General features: G+C 46.5%; 2 protein-coding genes across 2 annotated transcripts in view; one reads left to right on the top strand and one right to left on the bottom strand.

Moving 5' to 3' along the window:
* Nucleotides 1–151: 151 nt before the first annotated feature.
* zmp:0000001048 (retinol dehydrogenase 8) lies at nt 152–9,159 on the top strand. Its single transcript, XM_063215102.1, has 6 exons — nt 152–248; nt 1,674–1,835; nt 3,446–3,625; nt 4,336–4,429; nt 5,474–5,657; nt 8,240–9,159. Exons 1-6 carry the CDS (start codon nt 152–154, stop codon nt 8,519–8,521), a joined length of 999 nt encoding a protein of 332 aa, XP_063071172.1. The 3' UTR covers nt 8,522–9,159.
* Nucleotides 9,160–11,799: 2,640 nt separating this feature from the next.
* Nucleotides 11,800–20,964, bottom strand: part of notch3 (notch receptor 3) — a 53,353-nt gene continuing 44,188 nt past the window's right edge. Inside the window, exons 25-33 of the mRNA XM_063187368.1 lie at nt 20,581–20,907; nt 20,018–20,166; nt 19,405–19,630; nt 18,747–18,837; nt 18,252–18,420; nt 17,561–17,862; nt 17,069–17,216; nt 16,677–16,774; nt 11,800–16,372 (exon numbers count right to left, since the gene is read on the bottom strand). Coding sequence (XP_063043438.1) covers nt 14,765–16,372; nt 16,677–16,774; nt 17,069–17,216; nt 17,561–17,862; nt 18,252–18,420; nt 18,747–18,837; nt 19,405–19,630; nt 20,018–20,166; nt 20,581–20,907 — 3,118 coding nt within the window. The 3' untranslated portion in view covers nt 11,800–14,764. The remainder of the gene's footprint in view (nt 16,373–16,676; nt 16,775–17,068; nt 17,217–17,560; nt 17,863–18,251; nt 18,421–18,746; nt 18,838–19,404; nt 19,631–20,017; nt 20,167–20,580; nt 20,908–20,964) is intronic.

The following is a 20,964-nucleotide window of genomic DNA, read 5'->3' as shown; positions in this document are numbered from 1 at the left end:
CATACCCATGACTGTCCACCGCATACTGCCATGATTATCACTATCACTATTACAGTGGTGGTATATAGGCTAAGGTTAGGCTCCTGTAGGCTACTGAGTCTCCTCAATGTCCAGTGTTTCTCCAGGGTGAAGTGGCGTCATCACCAAGACCATGGAACCCCGCTCGGTTCTGGTGACGGGCTGCTCCACTGGGATTGGTCTAGCTCTGGCCGTGCGCCTAGCCAAGGATGAACACAGGAGGTTCAAAGGTCAGAGTCAGACACTTACACAGCACCTGCTAGAATGAGGAATATTTAACAATAATTTTGCACTGCAGATGTTTTCACACGTGTGTGTGTGTGTGTGTGTGTGTGTGTGTGTGTGTGTGTGTGTGTGTGTGTGTGTGTGTGAGAGAGAGAGAGAGAGAGAGAGAGAGAGAGAGAGAGAGAGAGAGCTCACATGTGACAATATTTATGCAATTATAGGTGGACATGAACTAACTTTTATTGTGCTATTTGGGTGTGGTATGGTGTGGTGTGGCATGGGGCAGTGTGGCATGGGGTGGTATGGTGGTGTGGTATGGGGTGGTGTGGCATGCTGTGGTAGGTGGTGTGGTATGGGGCGGTACGGGGTGCTGTGGTGTGGTGTGGTATGGTGTGGTGTGTTGTGGTGTGGTGTATTGGGTGGGCATGGTGTGGTATGGTGTGTGGTGTGGTGTGGCGTTTGGGGTTGGGGTGGTGTGGCATGCTGTGGTAGGTGGTGTGGTATGGGGCGGTACGGGGTGCTGTGGTGTGGTGTGGTATGGTGTGGTGTGTTGTGGTGTGGTGTATTGGGTGGGCATGGTGTGGTATGGTGTGTGGTGTGGTGTGGCGTTTGGGGTTGGAATGGTGTGGTGCGGCTTGGTATGGTGTGGCATGGTGTGATGTGGTGTATTGCGTTGGCATGGTGTGGTGTATTGCGTTGGCATGGTGTGGTATGGTGTGGCATGGTGTGGTGTGGTGTATAACGTTGGCATGGTGTGGTGTGGTGTATTGCGTTGGCATGGTGTGGTGTGGTGTATTGCGTTGGTGTGGTGTGGTGTATTGTGTTGGCATGGTGTGGTATGGTGTGGCATGGTGTGGTGTATTGTGTTGGCATGGTGTCGTATGGTGTGGCATGGTTTGGTGTATTGTGTTGGCATGGTGTGGTATGGTGTGGCATAGTGTGGCGTATTGGGTTGGCATGATGTGGTATGGTGTGGTGTATTGGGTTGGCATGGTGTGGTATGGTGTGGCATGGTGTGGCGTATTGGGTTGGCATGATGTGGTATGGTGTGGTGTATTGGGTTGGCATGGTGTGGTGGTATGGTGTGGTGTGGTGTGGTGTATTGGGTTGGCATGGTGTGGTGGTATGGTGTGGTGTGGTGTATTGTGTTGGCATGGTGTGGTATGGTGTGGTGTGGTGTGGTGTGGTGTGGTGTATTGGGTTGGCATGGTGTGGTGGTATGGTGTGGTGTGGTGTATTGTGTTGGCATGGTGTGGTATGGTGTGGTGTGGTGTGGTGTGGTGTGGTGTATTGGGTTGGCATGGTGTGGTATGGTGTAGGGACTAGTCTGATGAAGAGCACACCGCTCGAAAACGTTCACTTGGTAACATAAAAAAAGCAAAAGAAAAACGGGAGCAGTGTGCGGACATTCCACCTTTTATTTTCACTAGTGTATGCCACCATGAGGAACCTGGGTAAGAGGCATGCCCTGGAGAAGGCTGCTGGGGAGACCCTGAACGACACCCTGGAGATTCGCCAGCTGGACGTCTGCAGTGAAGACTCCGTCAGGGAGTGTGTCAACGGCCTACCAGACAGACGGGTGGATGTGCTGGGTGAGTGGGATGCTTGTACACAATCACACAGACACGTGCGTCGCACATGGATACATGTCACGTGCGAATACACACACACACACACACACACACACACACACACACACACATTTATGCGCGCACGCACACATACTCACGCATGAATGCGCGCACGCACACACACACACACACGGATACATGTCACGTGCGAATACACACACATACACACACACATTTATGCACGCACGCACACATACTCACGCATACATGCATGCGCGCACGCACACACACACACACACACACACACACACACACACACACACACACACACACACACACACACACACACACACACACACACACACACACACACACACAGACACACACACACCAGCCACCAGACCAATACTGAAACAGTGTCAGTGTTGATTTTGAATAACATAGTGATAGTTAGCACTGCAACACATCATCATGCCCATGCAGCATTACATTACATTACATTACATTGCATTTGGCAGACGCGTTATAACCAAAGCGACTTTCAAAAGAGGACATAATCAAGCCAACATCACAAGCAAATACAAAGTGCACAGGAGATATACAGAACAACAAGTGCAGTTGCAAAGAGGGGTTAGTTTTTTTTTTTTTTTAAATATAAAGAGTAAATAATGAGTACACACACACACAAACACACACTCACAAACTAAACTAAACTAAACTAAACATCATGTCAGGAGTCTGCCCTGGGGCAAGGCCAGTTCAAGCATTAGTCTAGTAGATTCTCTCGAAAGAGGAATGTCTTTAGTTGTTTCTTGAAAGCTGCAAGAGATGTGCTCAGTCTTGCTGCCTCTGGGAGACTGTTCCACCACTTGGGTACCACAACGGAGAACAATCTTGACTGGGAGTACCTAGAGCGACTGGATGGCAGAGCCAGACGGCTTGTGCTGGATGAGCGCAGTTCTCTTCCAGTAACATAAGGCGTTAGTAGGTCCTTCAGATAAGCTGGGGCCGTTCCTGTGATGGTTTTGTAGGCAAGGGTCAATGCCTTGTGCTTGATCCGGATCATGAAATCACTCCTTGCCATTGGAAACGCCCCTTTAGGCCCAAACAAATCTTACTCACTTACACTACTTCACAGCAGTACTGAATCAGCCTGATTATCATCGACTTTCAAATCTCTTCGAGACTTGGTCAGACCAAGAGCATAACAGTGAACATTTCCCAAACGGTATGGTTGACCCACCTCCCTTAGTTTTTTGCTAATGGTTGTTTACTCCTTGACAAAGTGGGAGGAGTTTTCGTTTTTTTCAGGAACTCAGAATCGGGTTTGTATTGTTCTTGGCCTGACAAGAGGCAATGCTGACGGTGTGGCGCCACTAGGAGGGCACAGCCTGGCTAGTACTGAATGTACTGTAGGTCACAGATATTGGCACTTTTCAGCATGGGATGAATAGATAACAAGGTCACGTAACCAGGGCCACTGACAGCTATGACCGTTGACCGAAACAAGTGACCCGTTTGTCTCCAAATGTTGCTGGGCCTGCATACGATACGTAATGTGAAGTGGTCTGCTGCTCCATAGTGGTGGCCTACTATAGCAGTGACATAGTCTGCCCGCTTGATGCCCACAGTGAACAACGCGGGCGTGGGCATGATCGGGCCCCTGGAGTGCCAGAGCATTGCCTCCATGCGGGAGCTCTTCAACACCAACTTCCTGGGCCTGGCACGCCTGGTCAAGGAGATCTTCCCCGACATGAAGCGACGGCAGAGCGGACACATCGTGGTCATGAGCAGCGTCTTGGGCCTCCACGGTAGGCACTGGAACACCAGTTAACCAATTTGGTCCTAAGCCCTTTGTGGGAAAGGGTACCCACTGCCTATTAAATCCTAAATATGTCAGCCTCTAAAGCACATGCAAACATTAAATAAGTTGCATTTAACAGCCAGGACCCTTGTTTTGCATTAGAATATGTTCATTCAGCTCTAACATAGCCACATTTTAAATAAAAACCCTCAAATCTCAAGAGCCTGTATGCAGCGTATATGTCACTCCAGGACACAATGACTTAAAGGAGGATTATGGCCAGTATTACGTAACATGCAGTTGTGTTGGTCAAGCTACCCTTGACTGACGATACAGCATTTTTTATGCTCATCCCTTTCTGAGATCTAGGCCCTTCTAAAGCTTTGTTAGAATGCGCAGTATCTCAGAAAGAGCTGAAAAATTGAACTGAACCAAATTGTGTAATCAAGTACTGATAATTCAAGGGCAACAATAGGGTAGCAATACAGCTGCATGTTGAATTTGGCAGGAATTCTCCATAAAAATATGTACTGTGGCAGCAAACAATAATTGACATTCAGTCACATCTACTCCCATGGACATTGATATCCACAGAGGCCCAGTAAGGCTGTCCACAATACACACAATAGATAGAAGCTTGGGCAAATACTTCATGGAGAAATAATAAAAAAAAATGTCTATACAATTGCTGTCTTTCTTTCCTTCTTTCTTTACTAGGTTTACTCTTCAATGAAATCTACTCTGCATCTAAATTTGCGGTGGAGGGATTTTGTGAGAGTCTGGGTTTGCAAGCCCTGAAGTTTAATGTTAGGTGAGTTAATGGCTATCATGTTTTCTTTACATTTTTGTTTGCTGACCTTCAGCTCTCCATTCCTCAACCACATTCATTTTCTTGTCTGCATAAATGGATGTCGTAGAAAATGATTAAGAAATACAACTTTGTTGGGGGTACTGTGGCACATGCATGGGGACCCAGGGGGATCCCATCTCTCTTTCCCACACTCTTCCCATCCTACAGTATGTCACATAAGTGAGTGTAAAGAAAGGTTGAAACGCACACTGATGACCTCCCTTTTAATCCCTTTTCATTTTGAGAGGTTTCGGGCCAACACGGCCCCTTCTCAGACACTCTCTACAGTATTTTAGCCTGGGGTGTACTCACTTTTGTTACATGTATTAAAACCTTAAAGGTACACTGTGTGAGCTTTTTAGTTTTTAATTTCCAGAATTCATTCTACTCATTCACTAATGTTACCTTTTTCATGAATACTTACCACCACCATCAAATTCTAAGTATTCATTATGACTGGAAAAATGGCACTTTTCATAGGCCTACATGAAAAGGGGGATCTTCTCCATGGTCCACCATTTTGAATTTCCAGAAACAGCCATTTTTAGCTGCAAAAAATGATTGTACTTGGGCCATACTAGAAAATATTAGTTTATTACTGAGCAAACGTTCATGAAAAGATACAATTTGGCAATAGGCAGCCCAGTTTCAATGAGCAGCATAGTTGCAGTAGGCCTACCTTTTTGACCATTTCCTGCACAGTGTACCTTTAATGGTTGTATTTTGATTTTTTTTTTGTGAGTGAACAACAAATTCAAGCGGTTATATACTGTATGTTGTTAACAGGTCACTAATTATTGTTTCACTTATCGGACATACTGTATCCTCCATCCTATCGCAATAAAACTGCTAAAAGCCCCCCTAACCCCTAAAAAAAAATGTCTATGTTTCAGATAGTGTACTAATTGTCTCTCTGCTCTTTATCTTGTGATGGCTACCAGGGTTACACTGATGGAGCCAGGCCCCGTGTTGTCTCTCTGCTCTTTATCTTGTGATGGCTACCAGGGTTACACTGATGGAGCCAGGCCCCGTGCTGACGGAGTTTGAGAGGAAGCTGTACGAGGAGGTGTCTCAGATGGACATGGCGGGGACGGACCAGGAGACAGCCAGGATCTTCCAGGAGATCTACCTGCCCTACTCCATGCAGATCTTCAGCGCCCTCGCACAGACTCCAGAGGAGATAGCACAGGTAGACTAGACTCGGGGTAAAAAAAGAGAAAAGCACGCACATCCGTCTCAGAAAGAATGGGTGCAGGACTAGCAAAAATACCATGAAAAATGAAAGAAAGGTCCGCGACACGACACCAAGCTTCCGTTTCTCTTATTTTAATGTGACGTTTCGGGCATGTTAAAATGTCACGTCATGAAGCGTCAAATTAAAATAAGAGAGAAACGGGAGCTTGGTGTCGCAGACTTTTCTTTCAGTTTTCAAACTAGTCTCTGGGCCCTGCCGTGGCCTAACAGTAGTGCACTGGGCTCCTACAGCGCTGTCCCGGGTTTGATTCCGGCCTGGGTCATTTGACAATCCTCCCCCCATCTCTTTCTCCCAGTCACTTCTTGTCGCCTCTCTTACTGTCCTATCAAAAAAAAAGGACAAAAATGCCCCTAAATAATACTTTTTACAAAACAGACTGGTCTCAGATCTCAGCTCACCTTCATTGGAGGATAAACAATTTTGTATTGGCAATTTGTATTTTTCTGCTTTTTGTAGGCCTATCTTAAAAGATAACTCCAGCCGATTTCAACATGCAGTTGTAATGCTCACACTACCCTGGACTTGTCAGTACCTGAGATTTGTTTTCTTCTTCTTCAGCCTTTGCAGAGATCCTGGTCATTGTAATTGGGGCAATTGTTTGATTACATTTCAAAAAACATTTTTATTTATTCCCAAAAACATCCAAAAGGTTATGCAACATCAGCAGACAACTAGCAAACAGCGATATCTTTTGGGAAAATATTTGAAGCAGGCCTATGTCAAGAAAGTTTATTTTTTTATTTTTTTAATAAATATATTTTAAGGGGCTTTTATGCCTTTATTTGATAGGACAGTCTGAGATGGTGACAGGAAGCGAGTGGGACAGAGAGACGGGGTGGGATCGGGAAATGACTCGAACCGGGGTCCCCGTGGGCATGCAAGGCCAAATGTGGGGGGCTTAGCGCGCTGTGCCACATCTCCTCCCGTCAAGAAAGTTTTTATGTAAACAAAATCTGCCCCCATAAGAATAGCTAAGATCTCGGAAAGGGCTGAGCCAAAAAAACAGCGTCACCGGGTACTGACAAGTCAAGGGTAGCGTGAGCAATACAACAGCACATTGAAATTGGCTGAACTGCTCCTCTATGTGATGATAGGACAGTCAAGACTATGACAGGAGGAGAGTAAGAGAGAGTAAACAGTTTTAATAGGAAACATCACATGAGATTTTTTGTTTTTTTTGTGAAAGTGATTTACTTTGATGGAAGAGTGAATGAACATGTACAATTAATTATATCCCCGAAACGCGGAGCGTCGGGGATGTAATGGTTTTGCGTGCGCCGCCGCCGCGTCCGCCGCCGCCGCGTAAGGTCTTTCGTGTTAACGCGATAACTTTTGAACGGATGTTTGGATTTGTCCCAGATTTTTTGGGTATATGCTCTAGGGCAGGTTCATGAACTGATTCGAGTTTGGAGGTCAACACTTTCAAGATGGCTGAATTCAAGATGGCCAAATTTTTGTTTGGTCCTTCACTTCTGACCGGGTGGATGGATTTGTCCCAGATTTGGTGTGTGAATGCTCTAGGGTAGGTTCATGAACTGCTTCGAGTTTGGAGGTCAACACTTTCAAGATGGCTGAATTCAAGATGGCCGAATTATTGTTTGGCCCATAACTACTGACCGGGTGGATGGATTTGTCTCAGATTTTGTGTGTGAATGCTCTAGGGTAGGTTCATGAACTGATTCGAGTTTGGAAGATAACACTTTCAAAATGGCGGAATTTTCATTTGGCCCATAGCTTCTGACTGGGAGGATTGATTTGCCCGGTAACACCTTATTTTAATGGTTCACCATTTCAGTGAATCTACCATATTAGGTACAGTGTAATAACCAATGTAACAATATTTAATACCATGTAATACTAGTGTAATACCAGTGTAACAATATGCAATATCAGGTACAGTGTAATAACGAGTGTAACATTATGCAATACCATGTAATATAGTGTAATACCAGTGTAACAATATGCAATACTATGTAATACCACTTACGCACAAACACATGATGTAAGTTTAAAAAATGGCAGTGTTACACTGGTATTACATTGTATTAAATATTGTTACACTGGTTATTACACTGTATATCCACTGAACCATTAAAACAGTATTACTATTTGCCCCATTTTTTGCTTCATTTTCACAATAGTCGTTTGGTTTTAAGCCTATGCACGTCATGTCACGTCTGTTTGTATCATATACGTTTACAAAATGGTGGACGGGAGTGGTAGGAATGATGGGGGACTGGAAGCGTCGCGTTTCGGGGATATACCTTAAGCAGTCGAAGGCGACTGCAAAGGCAGTCTAGTTTAAAAAGGTGGGTGAAAAGGTACTCAGGCTCAGGTACTTGATCTCTTATTGGTCTGTGGGCTTTTTGCATTGTCAACTAGATTTGCACAGACAAGAGTTTATGTATTTTTTTTTAAAGAGATCACAAAACGTCTTTGGCTTTGGTAACAAAACAAGTAGTATTTTTTTTTTAAATGTCATTCTCCGCCTTTCTCTTTCTCTCTGTAATGCTTAGCAAACCTTTGAGGTGATCGTGTCCGAAGACCCTCCGTTCCGCCACCAGACCAACCGCCTGTACATGCCCCTAACGGCCATGAGGAAGGCGGACTCCAGCGCCTGGATGTCTAACGCCGCCATCTACCACTCCTGCTTCAACCTGGGCCCGCTCTTCTACGCCAGCATGGGCCTGATGAGGATGGTGCGCTGGATGGTGCCCAATGGAAGAGGAGGGCTGTCATACGAACCCAAGCAGCAACTGGGTGGAACTAAGAAAAGGGAGGAGAAATTGCAGGAGTAATTTTTTTCCCATTGTGTAGCTTTTTTTAAGCATGTTTTTTGGGGGCTTTTGGGGCCTTTCTTATGACAGGATGAGGAATGAGCTGGAAAGGGATATAGGGTAGGGCTGGGAAATGACACTGGCCGGACTCGAACCGGGGTCCCCATGGGTATGCAAGCCCAAATGTGAGGGGCTTAGCGCGCTACGCCACTGTGTAGCTTTTTTGTTGTAGGCGAATGTAGGCCAATCCATTTATGTGCCCATAAGTCATGCTAAATATAATCACTGCTTTATGGTTTGTAGCCAAAAGCTGAAAAAAGTACTTTTAACATTCATTTTTGAGGCCCATTGGTCCCACAGCCCAATGGTCCCACAGCATATTACTGCTGCTCCATGTTCCCACATTTCTAAGAATTTATTCAATTTTAGGCCCCATGTTCCATGGCAGGGAGAAAGACGCGTTCTCTTATTTTACTCAGAAATGTGGGAACATGGAGTTGTGGAACATAGGGCCTATATTTTAATAATTTCTTTTAAAAGGTGGGAACATGTGCTGTGGGAACATAGAGCTGACCCTGTGGAGATTCTACTGAGTTTCACACATTACACATACAGTATGCACTGTCTATTTTTCAATGATAGTGGTACAGAACCATTGATTGATTGCCATTAAAATCCAAATAAGTTAACTGTCTATTTTTCTTGGTTGATATGGAAATACGATACCCAGATGTGCCAATGAAAGCCCACCTGGCAAACACCCAGCCATTGACACCGCACTCTACAGAACACAGTACTCTACTACTTGCACACAACGAAATTGCATTTATGCCTCGCCCATATAAAGGGGGATAGCCTCAAATGGCACCGAAACGGAGCAGCGCAGTATGATGCTCAGGGTACCTCCGTCATGGAGGACATTGGAGGAGAGCACTGGTCAGTTAGTTCTCCCACAAACCTGACAGGTCAGGAATCCACTTGTGCATGGCTTCCCTTCCAGCTTGAGTCAAATCAGGTACCTACTACACATAACTACCAGTTTCAGGCAAAAAAAACAGAAAGCAGGGCTGTGTATGTTTTCTTTTCTATGCCACCGGATGCAACCTATATCTTCTTCAAATGCATTCATGAGAGTCTGATGTCACTGGCCCATTAACAATACCATTGAAGAGTATTGATTGGCCATACAGTTTGAAGCACTCAGTTTAATTGTATTTTCTTTATCAAGAAGACAAATGCTGCATTTGGTGAAATGGAGATCAACTAGTAAGATTGCGAACCAAAATGAACCTCGCAGAAACAAAGGCACCATGACTGTAAACTCTGTAAGTTAACTACTTAAATTTAAAAGGTGCACCCAAGTGCAAATGTTTTCAGTGAAATATGTCAGGCTGTATATGAGATTGGCTGTTTGTTGAAAACTTCCATGGTCTTCCATTTATCTCCTGGATGTTGAGTGTGAACTGGCCAAGTGAGTACCTATGTACAGTACGTGTGTACATGCACTGTATGTATATATACACTGCAGTGCCCGGCCTACAAAAAAGTTGCCACCAAGGTCGCACACTCTAGAATGTTGTTGGAACGCCATCAGCTTTGGTTATGGCACACATTTGCTGTGCTATTGCAAGTGTCTGCAATGTGACAGGATCTACAGTATGTCCATCCAGTGTTACATTCATTTTTCACCAAGACATTGCGGTGATGATGAAATCTGAACGCTGCACATGGCCAAAACAACTATTTGCCCTTCAGCTATTCACTGAGGTAAGGACTGTTCACGATTCTACAAACCCCAACTCCGGTGAAGTTGGGACGTTTGGTAAACAGTGAATAAAATCAAAATGCTATCATTTTCAAAACATTCAATCTATTCATTAGATGGAGAATAGTGAAAAGACAACATATTAAGTGTTAAAACCGAGAAAAAATATTGTTTTGGGGGACATATGTACTCATTTCTAATTTGATTAATGCAACACGTCTCAAATAAGTTGGGACGGGGATCAGTGAAATTTAGTGAAAATCAAAATAAGATAAAACAACAAAGAAGAACAGATCAAAATGAATTGTACTGACGGACAATATATGTGTCCAGGTATAAGATCATCACAGAGAGGCTGAGTCACTCAGAATTAAAGATGCAAAGGGAATAATTACCATAGTTATTAAATACATTTTTGAATTCCCTTTGATTTACCACGATTGAGTGTATATAAGACATATTTTTGTTATTAAAATCATTGTATAGTTTCATGACATCATGAAATATATATTGGCTGTGGTCTCACTCTAGCACTCCAGGAATTAGAGCTATTGAAAATTGACCATATTAAGAATGCTTAATGCGTGCAAATGATACAGGGGTGTAACATTCTCCTAAGCACTTGAGCTCACTTGAAATAGACCCAGAAGACATAGGAAACTGCCCTTTGCTTACAGAAGTCATCAGAAGTCCATTCTTTTTGACAATAATAGAGCATTGCACATCCTGTGCTACAGTGAAAATGGACCATCCAACTTGTGTTAGTGCTAACTTCAAAAGTCAGCCTCCATGATGGCATGCGGGTGCAGTAGTGCATTGGTTAAGATGTTCTCACTCATCTGTAGAGTTAAATACAGTGCTGAATGGTATAAATGGGTTTTGAACAGCATGAAAAGCCACTCATGCATTATATTTTGAAGGGAGATCTTCGATTACTGCCACATAGTAAGGTCAAATTGCATTCTCTACTATGTTTTAACAGTTTGGCTCCATCATAAGGACCAGCAGGTGATAAAATGGTGGGCTTTTGGTCAAGACCTGTCACACTGTAAGCACTACAGAAAGGAAAACATTGCAAAACATGACAAGGAATACACCCACCATTTAAGCTGGTGAAATCATGTCCAAGATAGGAATTAACACTGTTTTTTTAATATAAAATCATCTCATCGATTAATGTATTTAACTGTTAAGTGTTGTCTTTTGTTTTGTTTTTTGTCTTCCTCGACATTTGCTGCCATTTATTGTCCCCGTCCCAACTCTTTTGAGACGTGTTGGATTTATCAAATTAGAAATGAGTACATATATCCCCCCAAAGCAATATTTAACACTTAATATGTTGTCTTTTCACTATTCTCCATCTAATGAATAGATTGAATGTTTTGAAAATGATAGCATTTTGATTTTATTCACTGTTTACCAAACGTCCCAACTTCACCGGAGTTGGGGTTTGTAGAACCCTTGGAATGGGGTAAACACAGATTTTAAACAAATCACACATATTCCATCAAAGTAAGACACAATGACAAGAACGTACATCCCTACTGTTTTTATTAGAAGTACCTTATTTTACAACCTTTGTAGAGAGAAACAATGTGAAAAGGTGTTTATATACAGCGATATTTCTTTTTTTGTAAAAAACTACTCTTAAACAAGTATAGAAATTAATAATGAAACAGAAAATGACTACTCCGATCTAATAAAACGAGACCAATAACAAAAATCAGTCCTCTCAGGTTCTCAACAATAAGGCTAACTGAAAAAAAGATAATCATTTTAGTACATAATCATTTAAACATAAGACTCTTAAACAAGTAAATCTAAATAAAACAAACATATTTACAGGTAGATAATAGGCTTGATGATGAAATGTTCAGATATACGAGACTGAAATGTCGTGATGGGTATGACATGAAACAAAAAAAGAGAAATGCAATTGAAAAAAAATAATGCAATTGAAATGCAATTGTAAAAAACAAACAAACAAAAACAAAACAAAACAATAAAGACCACCATGTAATTCAGTGCCCCGGAAATACAGAAAACAGAAAAAAAGTGACTGATGACCCAGAATGGTTGTTCTACCAATGTAATACTTGGGGAAGGGGAGGGGAGTGGAAGGGGGAGGGCAAGAAAATTAAATCTTTGGGAGAGGAGAATGCCTAAAAATCATCATTATTATTCTTTGATTTTCACTTATTTCATCCGGGAAGGACATCACTACATAGCAGTGTTCCTGCCTTAGGAATGGATCCAGGGTTACTATCGTACTGGCTGACACATGCACAGACATCCACCCTCCGCTTGGTGGCCATTGAGGAGGTGGTGGAGGAGGAGGAGGAAGAGGAGGAGGAGGAGGAGGTGTGGGGGGGAGGGTGAAGCTCTGCTAAAGATGCAGGGCGAAGGAGGGCAGACAGACTCTCTCTCTCTCCCTCTGCTCCCTGCATGCCTTAAAACGCCTCCCTGAGGAGTGACAGGGCTATAGCAGCTACGGCCCTCCCCTCCCCTGCCTGGGCACTGGGTAAAACCTCCCATCAATCAATAATCATGGCCACTCATATTCCACCTGCCAAAGCTACGTAAAACATGGCTGTGGACAACTACGTCAAGGGTAAAAGTTGCCAGTTGAGGCACGACGCCTAGGTGCTGAACCCTCAGTGGTTTTTAAGGTACAATGAATGTTGGGGCTAAACGATGAGGCATTTGACGTCACACCTGTTGAGCTTGTGGTAGAGAGGCTAGAGAGAGCCTCGGTGGAGGTGAATAGGATAGCATAAGGCTGGGGTTTAGTCATGTTGGGCTGGGCTGGGCTGGGGTTAGCTAGGTTGGGCTGGGTTGGGTTTAGCCATGTTGGGCTGGTGGGTGGGTGGAGGTCAGGCACAGTGCGGGTCTGGGTAGCAGCAGACACTGCAGCTCCACATTGAGTGGATGGGTGTAGGTAGGTGGGGGTTTGTGAAGGAAGAGGAAGAGGAGGAGGAGGAGGTGAAAGAAGCAGGAATGTTTTCAGAAGACACACAGGTGTCACGCTTTACAGTGACAGCGAGCAGCAGCCAATAAAAAAATAGCTTAGTACATCTTGTCAAATGTTCATTAAAGGTAACCATATTTCAGTAAAAAGAGAAAACAAAATGACCATAAAAATAAACAAAACAAAAAAATAGGAAGGAAAAAAAACATCTATAACAGGCAGTGACTGGCTGATTTCGAATTGGCAGAAAAAAAAAGATCTCTCAATCACCCTTGGCGTTTCCTCTTGTGACTGACCTGTAGCATATGTAAGTGGCCAGTGGTATTACTGCAAGAACAGAGGGCAAAGCTCACCATCGCCGCCCTCATGTTCGTCCCAAGAAGTGCTTACGAGATGCCCCTATACATTCTTACAGGTAATACATATCTAGAGAAATACATTTCAAAACTAATGATTTTTGTCGAAAAATAATTTGTAATCAGTGACTTTAAGCTAGAGTAGTTTGTTCACAGTGCCAATTATTTTTACAGCCTAAATAAATAACAAATAGTGAGTGCGTCCTCCCAGTCTATGACCCAAGGCCACCTTACACCTAGCCTGCTTCTGCCAAATTCAACGGAAATAAAAAAATGCGGGATAATTGTGATCCGTTTGCTCAAGCCAGTCAAATGTCACAAGTGAACTACACTGGCAACTTGTTGAGTTAGTAAGCTCCACAATTTGCAAACAAAAAAAGTACTGACAAATACAATGATAATACTAACTGAAAATGGTTCTGAAATGTGAGTACAGAACACATCTGCAATAATAAGGAGTAATCTGCCTGAATAAGGACAATGTCCTGTTCTTGATCATTATGTTTGTTCTTTAGCCTAACATGATAAACATGAACCATCATAGCGCTTGTGGAGAGGAACAGGTTTGGCGGAAGGAGTGAACGCCTGACTGGGACCAGAGAGCAAGGGAGAGATTGCCCCACGAGGCAGTTTCTTTTTCTTTAAAAGGAGAAACACAGGAAAACAATAAATAAAAAAGTAAGGAATTTCCTTCAACATTTGCTTTTCTCATTCTCATAATCTACTTAAAAAGTTTGTTAGTTTCAGGCATCCTCCAAGTCTTTGAAATAAAAGACGTGGCTTTCTTCATATACTTCTTTTTTTATAATAAAAAAACAAGTCCATCTGAGACAGAATAAGTCTTACTTCATTATATTGTCTTTTCTTTTAAGACAACAACAATTTTTCCCTTTACTTTTTTTGTCTTCTCTGCAACAACATCGGCAGACGGTTCTCTTGACGCAACACAGTCAATCCGGATCCAATTCAAAATCTTGGAAACTGGCTGACCCATAAAAAACATGAAACCAAGAGCCGGAACGAGAGCTCATATCTCTGTCCCCATTGGCTCTTACCCTTTTTCGATAAGGAGGAGACGACGTAGGAGAGGGGGGACTGGAGGGGTCATGGGTGGGATACAAGGGAGTTGGGAATGTATGGAAGTTGATGGATGGCGAAGACGACGGGGGTTTCTTTTACGCAAACACCTGCATCTTGCCGTTAGACTCTGAGACGTGGGGGATCTGGGTCTGGGCGGGCCCCGACACGGCCGGGCTGGGAGTGGACTCGGACCAGTCGGACACGCACTGCGGAGAGGGGCTGGACCAGGGCTCGGGGGACTCGGGCGAGGGGGTCAGGTAGGGGTGCTCGCTGGGCAGATGCAAGTAATGCTTGGGGGTGGCATCCATGGCGGAGGTGTAGCTGTGCTGCGAGGGAGGGGTGGGGTAATCCTCCAGCCCCGTGCCGCTACTGCTGCTGCCGCCGCTACCCCCCGGCTGAGAGGCCTGAGGCTGGGGAGGCTGCACTGCCGCTACTGCCGCCGCCGCTGCTGCTGCTGCGGACGCCGCCGCCACCGCTGCCGCCGCCGCCTGAGACGGCTGAGGGACCACCTGCTGCGGCTGCTGAGGAGTGGGCTGGTAGAAGGCGGGGGGCGGGGGCTGCGCCTGCTGCGGTGTGGGCGGGGTGGAGTTGCCCATGCGCGCCAGGGCGTGGCTGTGGAGCTGCTGCGGTGTGGGCTGCTGCTGCTGCTGCTGCTCGGCGATGGAGGCCAGCTTGACGGGGCTGATGGTGGGGGTGGAGCAGATGGGCGTGGGCTGCAGCATGGGCTGGCCCACGGCGGCGGCGCGGAACATCTGCTGGTGCATGAGCAGGCCTCCCTGTGGCATGCCGCTGGGCGTCTGGGGCATCAGGCCGGCCTGGCTGGTGGCCGGGTGCACCATGCTCAACACGGGGCCGCACTGCGAGGAGGGCGGCATGCGGCTGTGCCAGTCGAAGGGCACGCTGACGGGGTTCACCATGCCCATGCCCATGCCGAGCTGGCCGGTGCTCAGCACGTAGCCGTGCGCGGCGTTGGCCTGCGCCATGCTGATGCGCCCGTGCATGGAGAGCCCCGGGTCGGAGCCGCCGGCGGCGCCCAGCTCGTTGAGCTGCGCCAGGGAGATGGCGAAGGGCCCGCCGCCGTCGGGCAGGCCGGGGTGCACCATGGGGGTGCTGGGCACGGACATGGAGGAGTGGAAGAGGCCGGGCGAGGGCATGGCGGCCGGTGAGGTGGGGTTGGTCATGTAGCCGGCGTTGCTGGCGCCGCCGTGCGGCGAGTCCAGCGAGTCGACGGGCGAGAGCGTGACCGAGCTCTCCAGCAGCGCGCTCTGCATGTCCAGCGTCAGCTTCTTGTTGCGCACCTTGGCCGAGTCCTTCAGACCCATGCCGCCGTGCTGCCCTCCTCCCAGCCCGCCCGAGCCCTTGGCGCCGGGTCTCCTGTTCTTCTTGCCCTGCGGCGTGGTCTTCAGGCCGGGCAGGAAGCTGCTCGGCGGGCACATGAGGGGCGAGAGCGTGTGGCCGGCGGCTGCGGCGGCGGCCACCAGGTGATGTGCGGCGGCGCTGGCGGCAGCGTGGCCCTGGGGGCTGCGCACCGTGTTGTACTCGTCCAGCAGCTGCACGATGTCATGGTGCATGCGGTCCTGGGCGATGTCGCGCGGCAGCCGGTCCATGTGGTCGGTGATCTCGCGGTTGGCGAAGTGGGCCAGCAGCACCTTCACGGCCTCGCAGCTGCCCTCGCGCGCCGCCAGGAACAACGGGGTCTCCTCCTGCACGACAAAAAGACATTGACAGGGTGAGTAAACAGGTGAATCAGGGGTCTAGATGAAAGACGATTCAACAGTCACAAAGTGAGAAGACCGAAATATGGAAAGGAATCCATTAACTTAAAGTATGTAAGAGAGATATAGAGCAAAAAAACAGAGCTCAAGACAGTGCTAATGGGAAATAAACTTGAGTCAACCTGCCAATTGTATTGTGTAATTCATACACAGTTCAGTGAAGATGAATTGAGAAAGAGAGGCAGAGACAGCAAAATAATACGAATGTGAAGATAAGATCCAATGTGTGTACCTTCAGGTCTTGCATGTCCTTGTTGGCTCCGTTCTTCAGCAAGGCAACAGTGGCCTCCACATTATTGACGGCAGCGGCCCAGTGCAGAGCAGATTTACCTGAAGAGGAGGAAAATAAACACTTAACACCATATTCTCACGGCCTCATATCACACCACACCTGGCACACCACACCACACAAACACACACAACTCACCACTCCAGACTGCATCCATATAACAGCAAAACTAACACAGATGTATGTGTGTCTTAATTGTTTGGAATGTTTTGCAAATCAAATCTACCCTTCGGTACCAATAAAAGTTATCTAATATCCAATCTAATCGAAAACAGACTGACACACACACACACATTTGCACACATTCACACACACACACCGCTAGTCAGTCTTACCGATTTCGTCGACAGCGTTGACGTCTGCGTGGCAGGTGATGAGCTCCTCCACCATGCCCTCCACTGCCAGGCGGGCGGCCAGGATGAGGGCCGTGGAGCCGTCGTACATGCGGGCATCCAGGTCAGTGGCACGGTTACGGATCAGGATCTAGAAGGGGAAGCAAGCCAGAGGGAAATGAAATACTTTGGTCATTGTTGAACAGCAGATGGACCAAGAAACAGGTTTGGTGTCTAATATATGTGTATAACAACTGAATCAAATATGAAGCCGACGATTGTGACGAGGTGTGCCTTCTTTCATTATTACATATAGTTCGACACATTTCCAATTCATGTTATATGAGCCCATTTACATATGAGAACATAAATTTGAACATATGTGATTTCATTGTATGTGAGTATATACTGCAAGCAGTGTGCATGTACCTACAGTACATGTATGTCAATATGAATATGTGAGTGAGTATGCGAGTGAGTAAGTTCCCCCCTTACCTGGAAGACTCCTTGGGCATCTGCGGCGACGGCTGCGTGCAGTGGCGTGCGTCCGGTGTTGTCCTGCGCGTTGGCGTCAGCCCCGGCGTCCAGAAGCCTCTTGGCCGCGTCGGCTCGTGCGTAGCGGGCCGATAGGTGCAGGGCCGTCTCCCCAGTGCGGTCGGTCTGCGCCGCCAGAGAGGCGCCCTGGTAGATGAGGTCAGAGATGATGTTGGCGGAAGACTCCTCTTCCTCGTCCTCGGCAATCTCGGGCTCCAGGCCTCCGCCGCAGAAGGACGCCAACATGAGGGGAGTGAAGCCGTCTGCAGTGGTGTGGGGAGGGGAAGCAAATGTAAGCCAATTAGAAACAATATTACAACAAAACAGTTGAGAAATTATTTCTTCTGGTGCTTTTTTGAATTTGTGGTTTAGCGAATGGATCAGACAAGGCTTCTTTTATCAAAAGCAAAAAATACACCAACAAGTGAAATGCAGTTAGAATCAACAAAACACATTCAAGACTATACAGTGAAGAAAAACGAATGAAAGACGACAGTGTTGTTGATAATTTTTTGATTTTACAGTTGAGTTAATGAATGAGAGGCAATATTTCTTTTTTCAAAACATAGGAAAATGTAGGTAAAAAAATCAAGCCATGCATTTGGTCTCCAGGTTGTAGTTCTGTGTTAGAGGTTAAAGGTGTGCGTCTTACCGGGTCCGCGGACGTTGACGTCCATGCTGTCGTGGTCGAACTCTCCCTGCGGGGGCGTGAGTGCCATGGTGGGGTGCATGCGGATGTCAGCGGCTGCCAGGTGGTGCTGTGTCCATTGTCGGGAGTCCACCGCATCCTCCATGTCGGAAATCATGCTGGGCTCCTCCACCTGCCACACACCAACACACATTAATGCCACTGAGCTTTGCCTAGGACCTTCTAGAAACTTGCAAACCTTCAACTCCACTATCAAAATTTTGTTCGAAAACAATGCAAGATTCTTAAAATTCCACATTCAATTCTATGGAGCCCAGAATTCTTCAGCGCTTTTCATTGTCCAAACATTCCTGATGTTACAAGTTAGACGTTAGTCTACAAGGCAACTATAACTAACAGCCCCTCAACAGGCAAATTTTATAGTACAAGCTACCAGAGCACTTGTACTCTCCCGTACTTCTATCCCAACCATTAGCAGTAGCAGCACCAGTAGCCTACCTTCAGTCTCTTGGCCTCGGGGCAGTCTGTGTCTATCCACTGGTCACTGTGGTCTCCCAGAAGAGACTCCTCCACCGTCTTGGGCATGTGCCTGTGTGATGTGGACAAGAGGGGGAAAAAAACGTTACTTGATGCACCTGGGGCTGGGCTAGCAGCTGATACCAAGGACCAATACACAGGGCCCATAGCATTTGGGAGTGATTGCTCTACCGCTACGCAATGTGCCGAGCGATGGACCATAACTAGGGTCTCACTATTCTTGGACACTCCACAAATAATTTAGAGGCTGCGTATTGAAAAGAACAGCACTGGCCAGTTTCGTGGCATTCAATTCATTCCAAAGAGTTGTAAATTGTGCAGGCTGTTCCCCATTCAGGACATAGTGCTCCATTACAGTCCACTGCATCTTACAGATCTTTCTGAAGTTGGATGGATCACAGTTCAGGTACAGAACCAGTTATCCCATTTTGTAATGAATATAGCGGTTCAAGTTACAGTCTGCATATGACTAATAACGCACCAAGCATCAACCTTTAGACATCTTAATAGTGTGATGCAACTTGTGTCCCATTGTGGAACCTGTAAGTACAATAAACACATGTTTTAAAAGTGTCTGGGGTCCAAATGGTGAACCAAGGTGTCCTGGTGCGGTACTCACTTCATGCCCAGGGCGTCCTGTCCGACCGGCTCGCGGCGGTTCTTGTTGCTGCTGGTCTCCTTCTTGAGGAAGAAGCCCTCGGGGAACCAGAGCGTGCTGTGCTCCCGCTTGCGGCGCGCGATGAGCATGCCCAGTACCAGGATGATGAGCAGGAAGAGGGCCGCCACTCCCACCAGCATCAGCTTGCTCAGCTCGAACATGGGCGTGGGCCCCGGCATGGGCTCACCTGGGGGACAAGGATTTATTACATTTAACATGTAATGTAATGCAATGTAATGTAATATAGTATAATATAATATAATTAAATACAATATCATACAATATAATTAAATATAATATAATATAATACAATATATTATAATATAATATAATGTAAGGGTTCACCTGAGGCACGAGGATGAAGGGGAGGGGTGACAACAGCTAGGTAGTTATAACCTATACTGAACCCATTTACAACCATATGGTCTAGATATTTACCATACTTAGCAGCTATATTATACATATAGCATAGTGTACACTTCCCTTCTAGAATGGATACGCGTATAAATATATAAAATATATCAGGTCTAATGTAATGTAATGTGTCTGAGAGGGGCATGGGGGCGGTACTCACTGCTGACGGCCTGGAGAGGGTAGGGGAAGCGCAGCTGGTCGGTGGCAGCCAGGCCTCCCAGGTACTCCGCTGCCGACTCGGCCGAGGGGAAGCATTCGCCGCTGTTCTGGCTGCACAGGCGGTTGTCAATCTCCAGGTGCACGATGGACCTGCAGAGCACAGAGAGGAGATGCATGGCATTAGAGACTGTACAAGGTCTTTACAGTCGGACTAAGAGTTCATATCAGTTGAATTGCAATCTTTGAATTTATGCCAACCCCATCATGTTTACAAGACATTGATCAAGCCCTAACAGCTGATTTTTTAATAAAGCAATGTTCTGCAACAAGGTGTGCAAACCTAATTACACAATGAACACACAACTAGACAAAACAAACCTGAGACCCTCTCGGATTACTCCATCTCCCCTTCAACAACTGTGTGAAGGTGTGGCATCACTCTACAACATCACATCACACTCAATAACATGACCTTGATCTACAACGGTCTCTCTCCTCTACAGTACAACATGAAGGCCTTGTGGTCTCCTTTACAACATGAAGGGCCCACGCATTCTCACTCACCCGATGATCTCCATCTGAGACTGCAGCTCCCTCTTGAGGCGGGCGGCGCGGCGCATGAAGGGCCGGATCATGGCCTCGCCGTTCTGGTCCAGGCGGAAGCGCAGGCTGGTGCGCAGGATGGCGCTGAGCTTCTGCAGGAAGGCGGTGCTGGTGCGCAGGAGCTCCTCGGGGGGCAGCAGCACCGTCACCACCAGCAGCCCGTCGGCCAGGTCCTCCGGCAGCTGCGGCGCGCAGTCCAGGCCGTCCCAGCCACACTCCTCCGAGTTGCAGCCCTGGTCGCAGCGGCCGTCCGCGTAGTGGTCGATGCAGTACGCCTCGTAGATCGGGCTAGGGGTGGGTGGGGTAGGGGTGAGAATTATAGATTAGATTCTGTGGCTGCTTTGA

Source organism: Engraulis encrasicolus, chromosome 2 (assembly GCF_034702125.1).
Source record: "Engraulis encrasicolus isolate BLACKSEA-1 chromosome 2, IST_EnEncr_1.0, whole genome shotgun sequence".
Lineage (NCBI taxonomy): Eukaryota > Metazoa > Chordata > Actinopteri > Clupeiformes > Engraulidae > Engraulis > Engraulis encrasicolus.
Note: the sequence above shows the minus strand (reverse complement) of the source record. Positions and strands in the feature narration are given on the sequence as shown.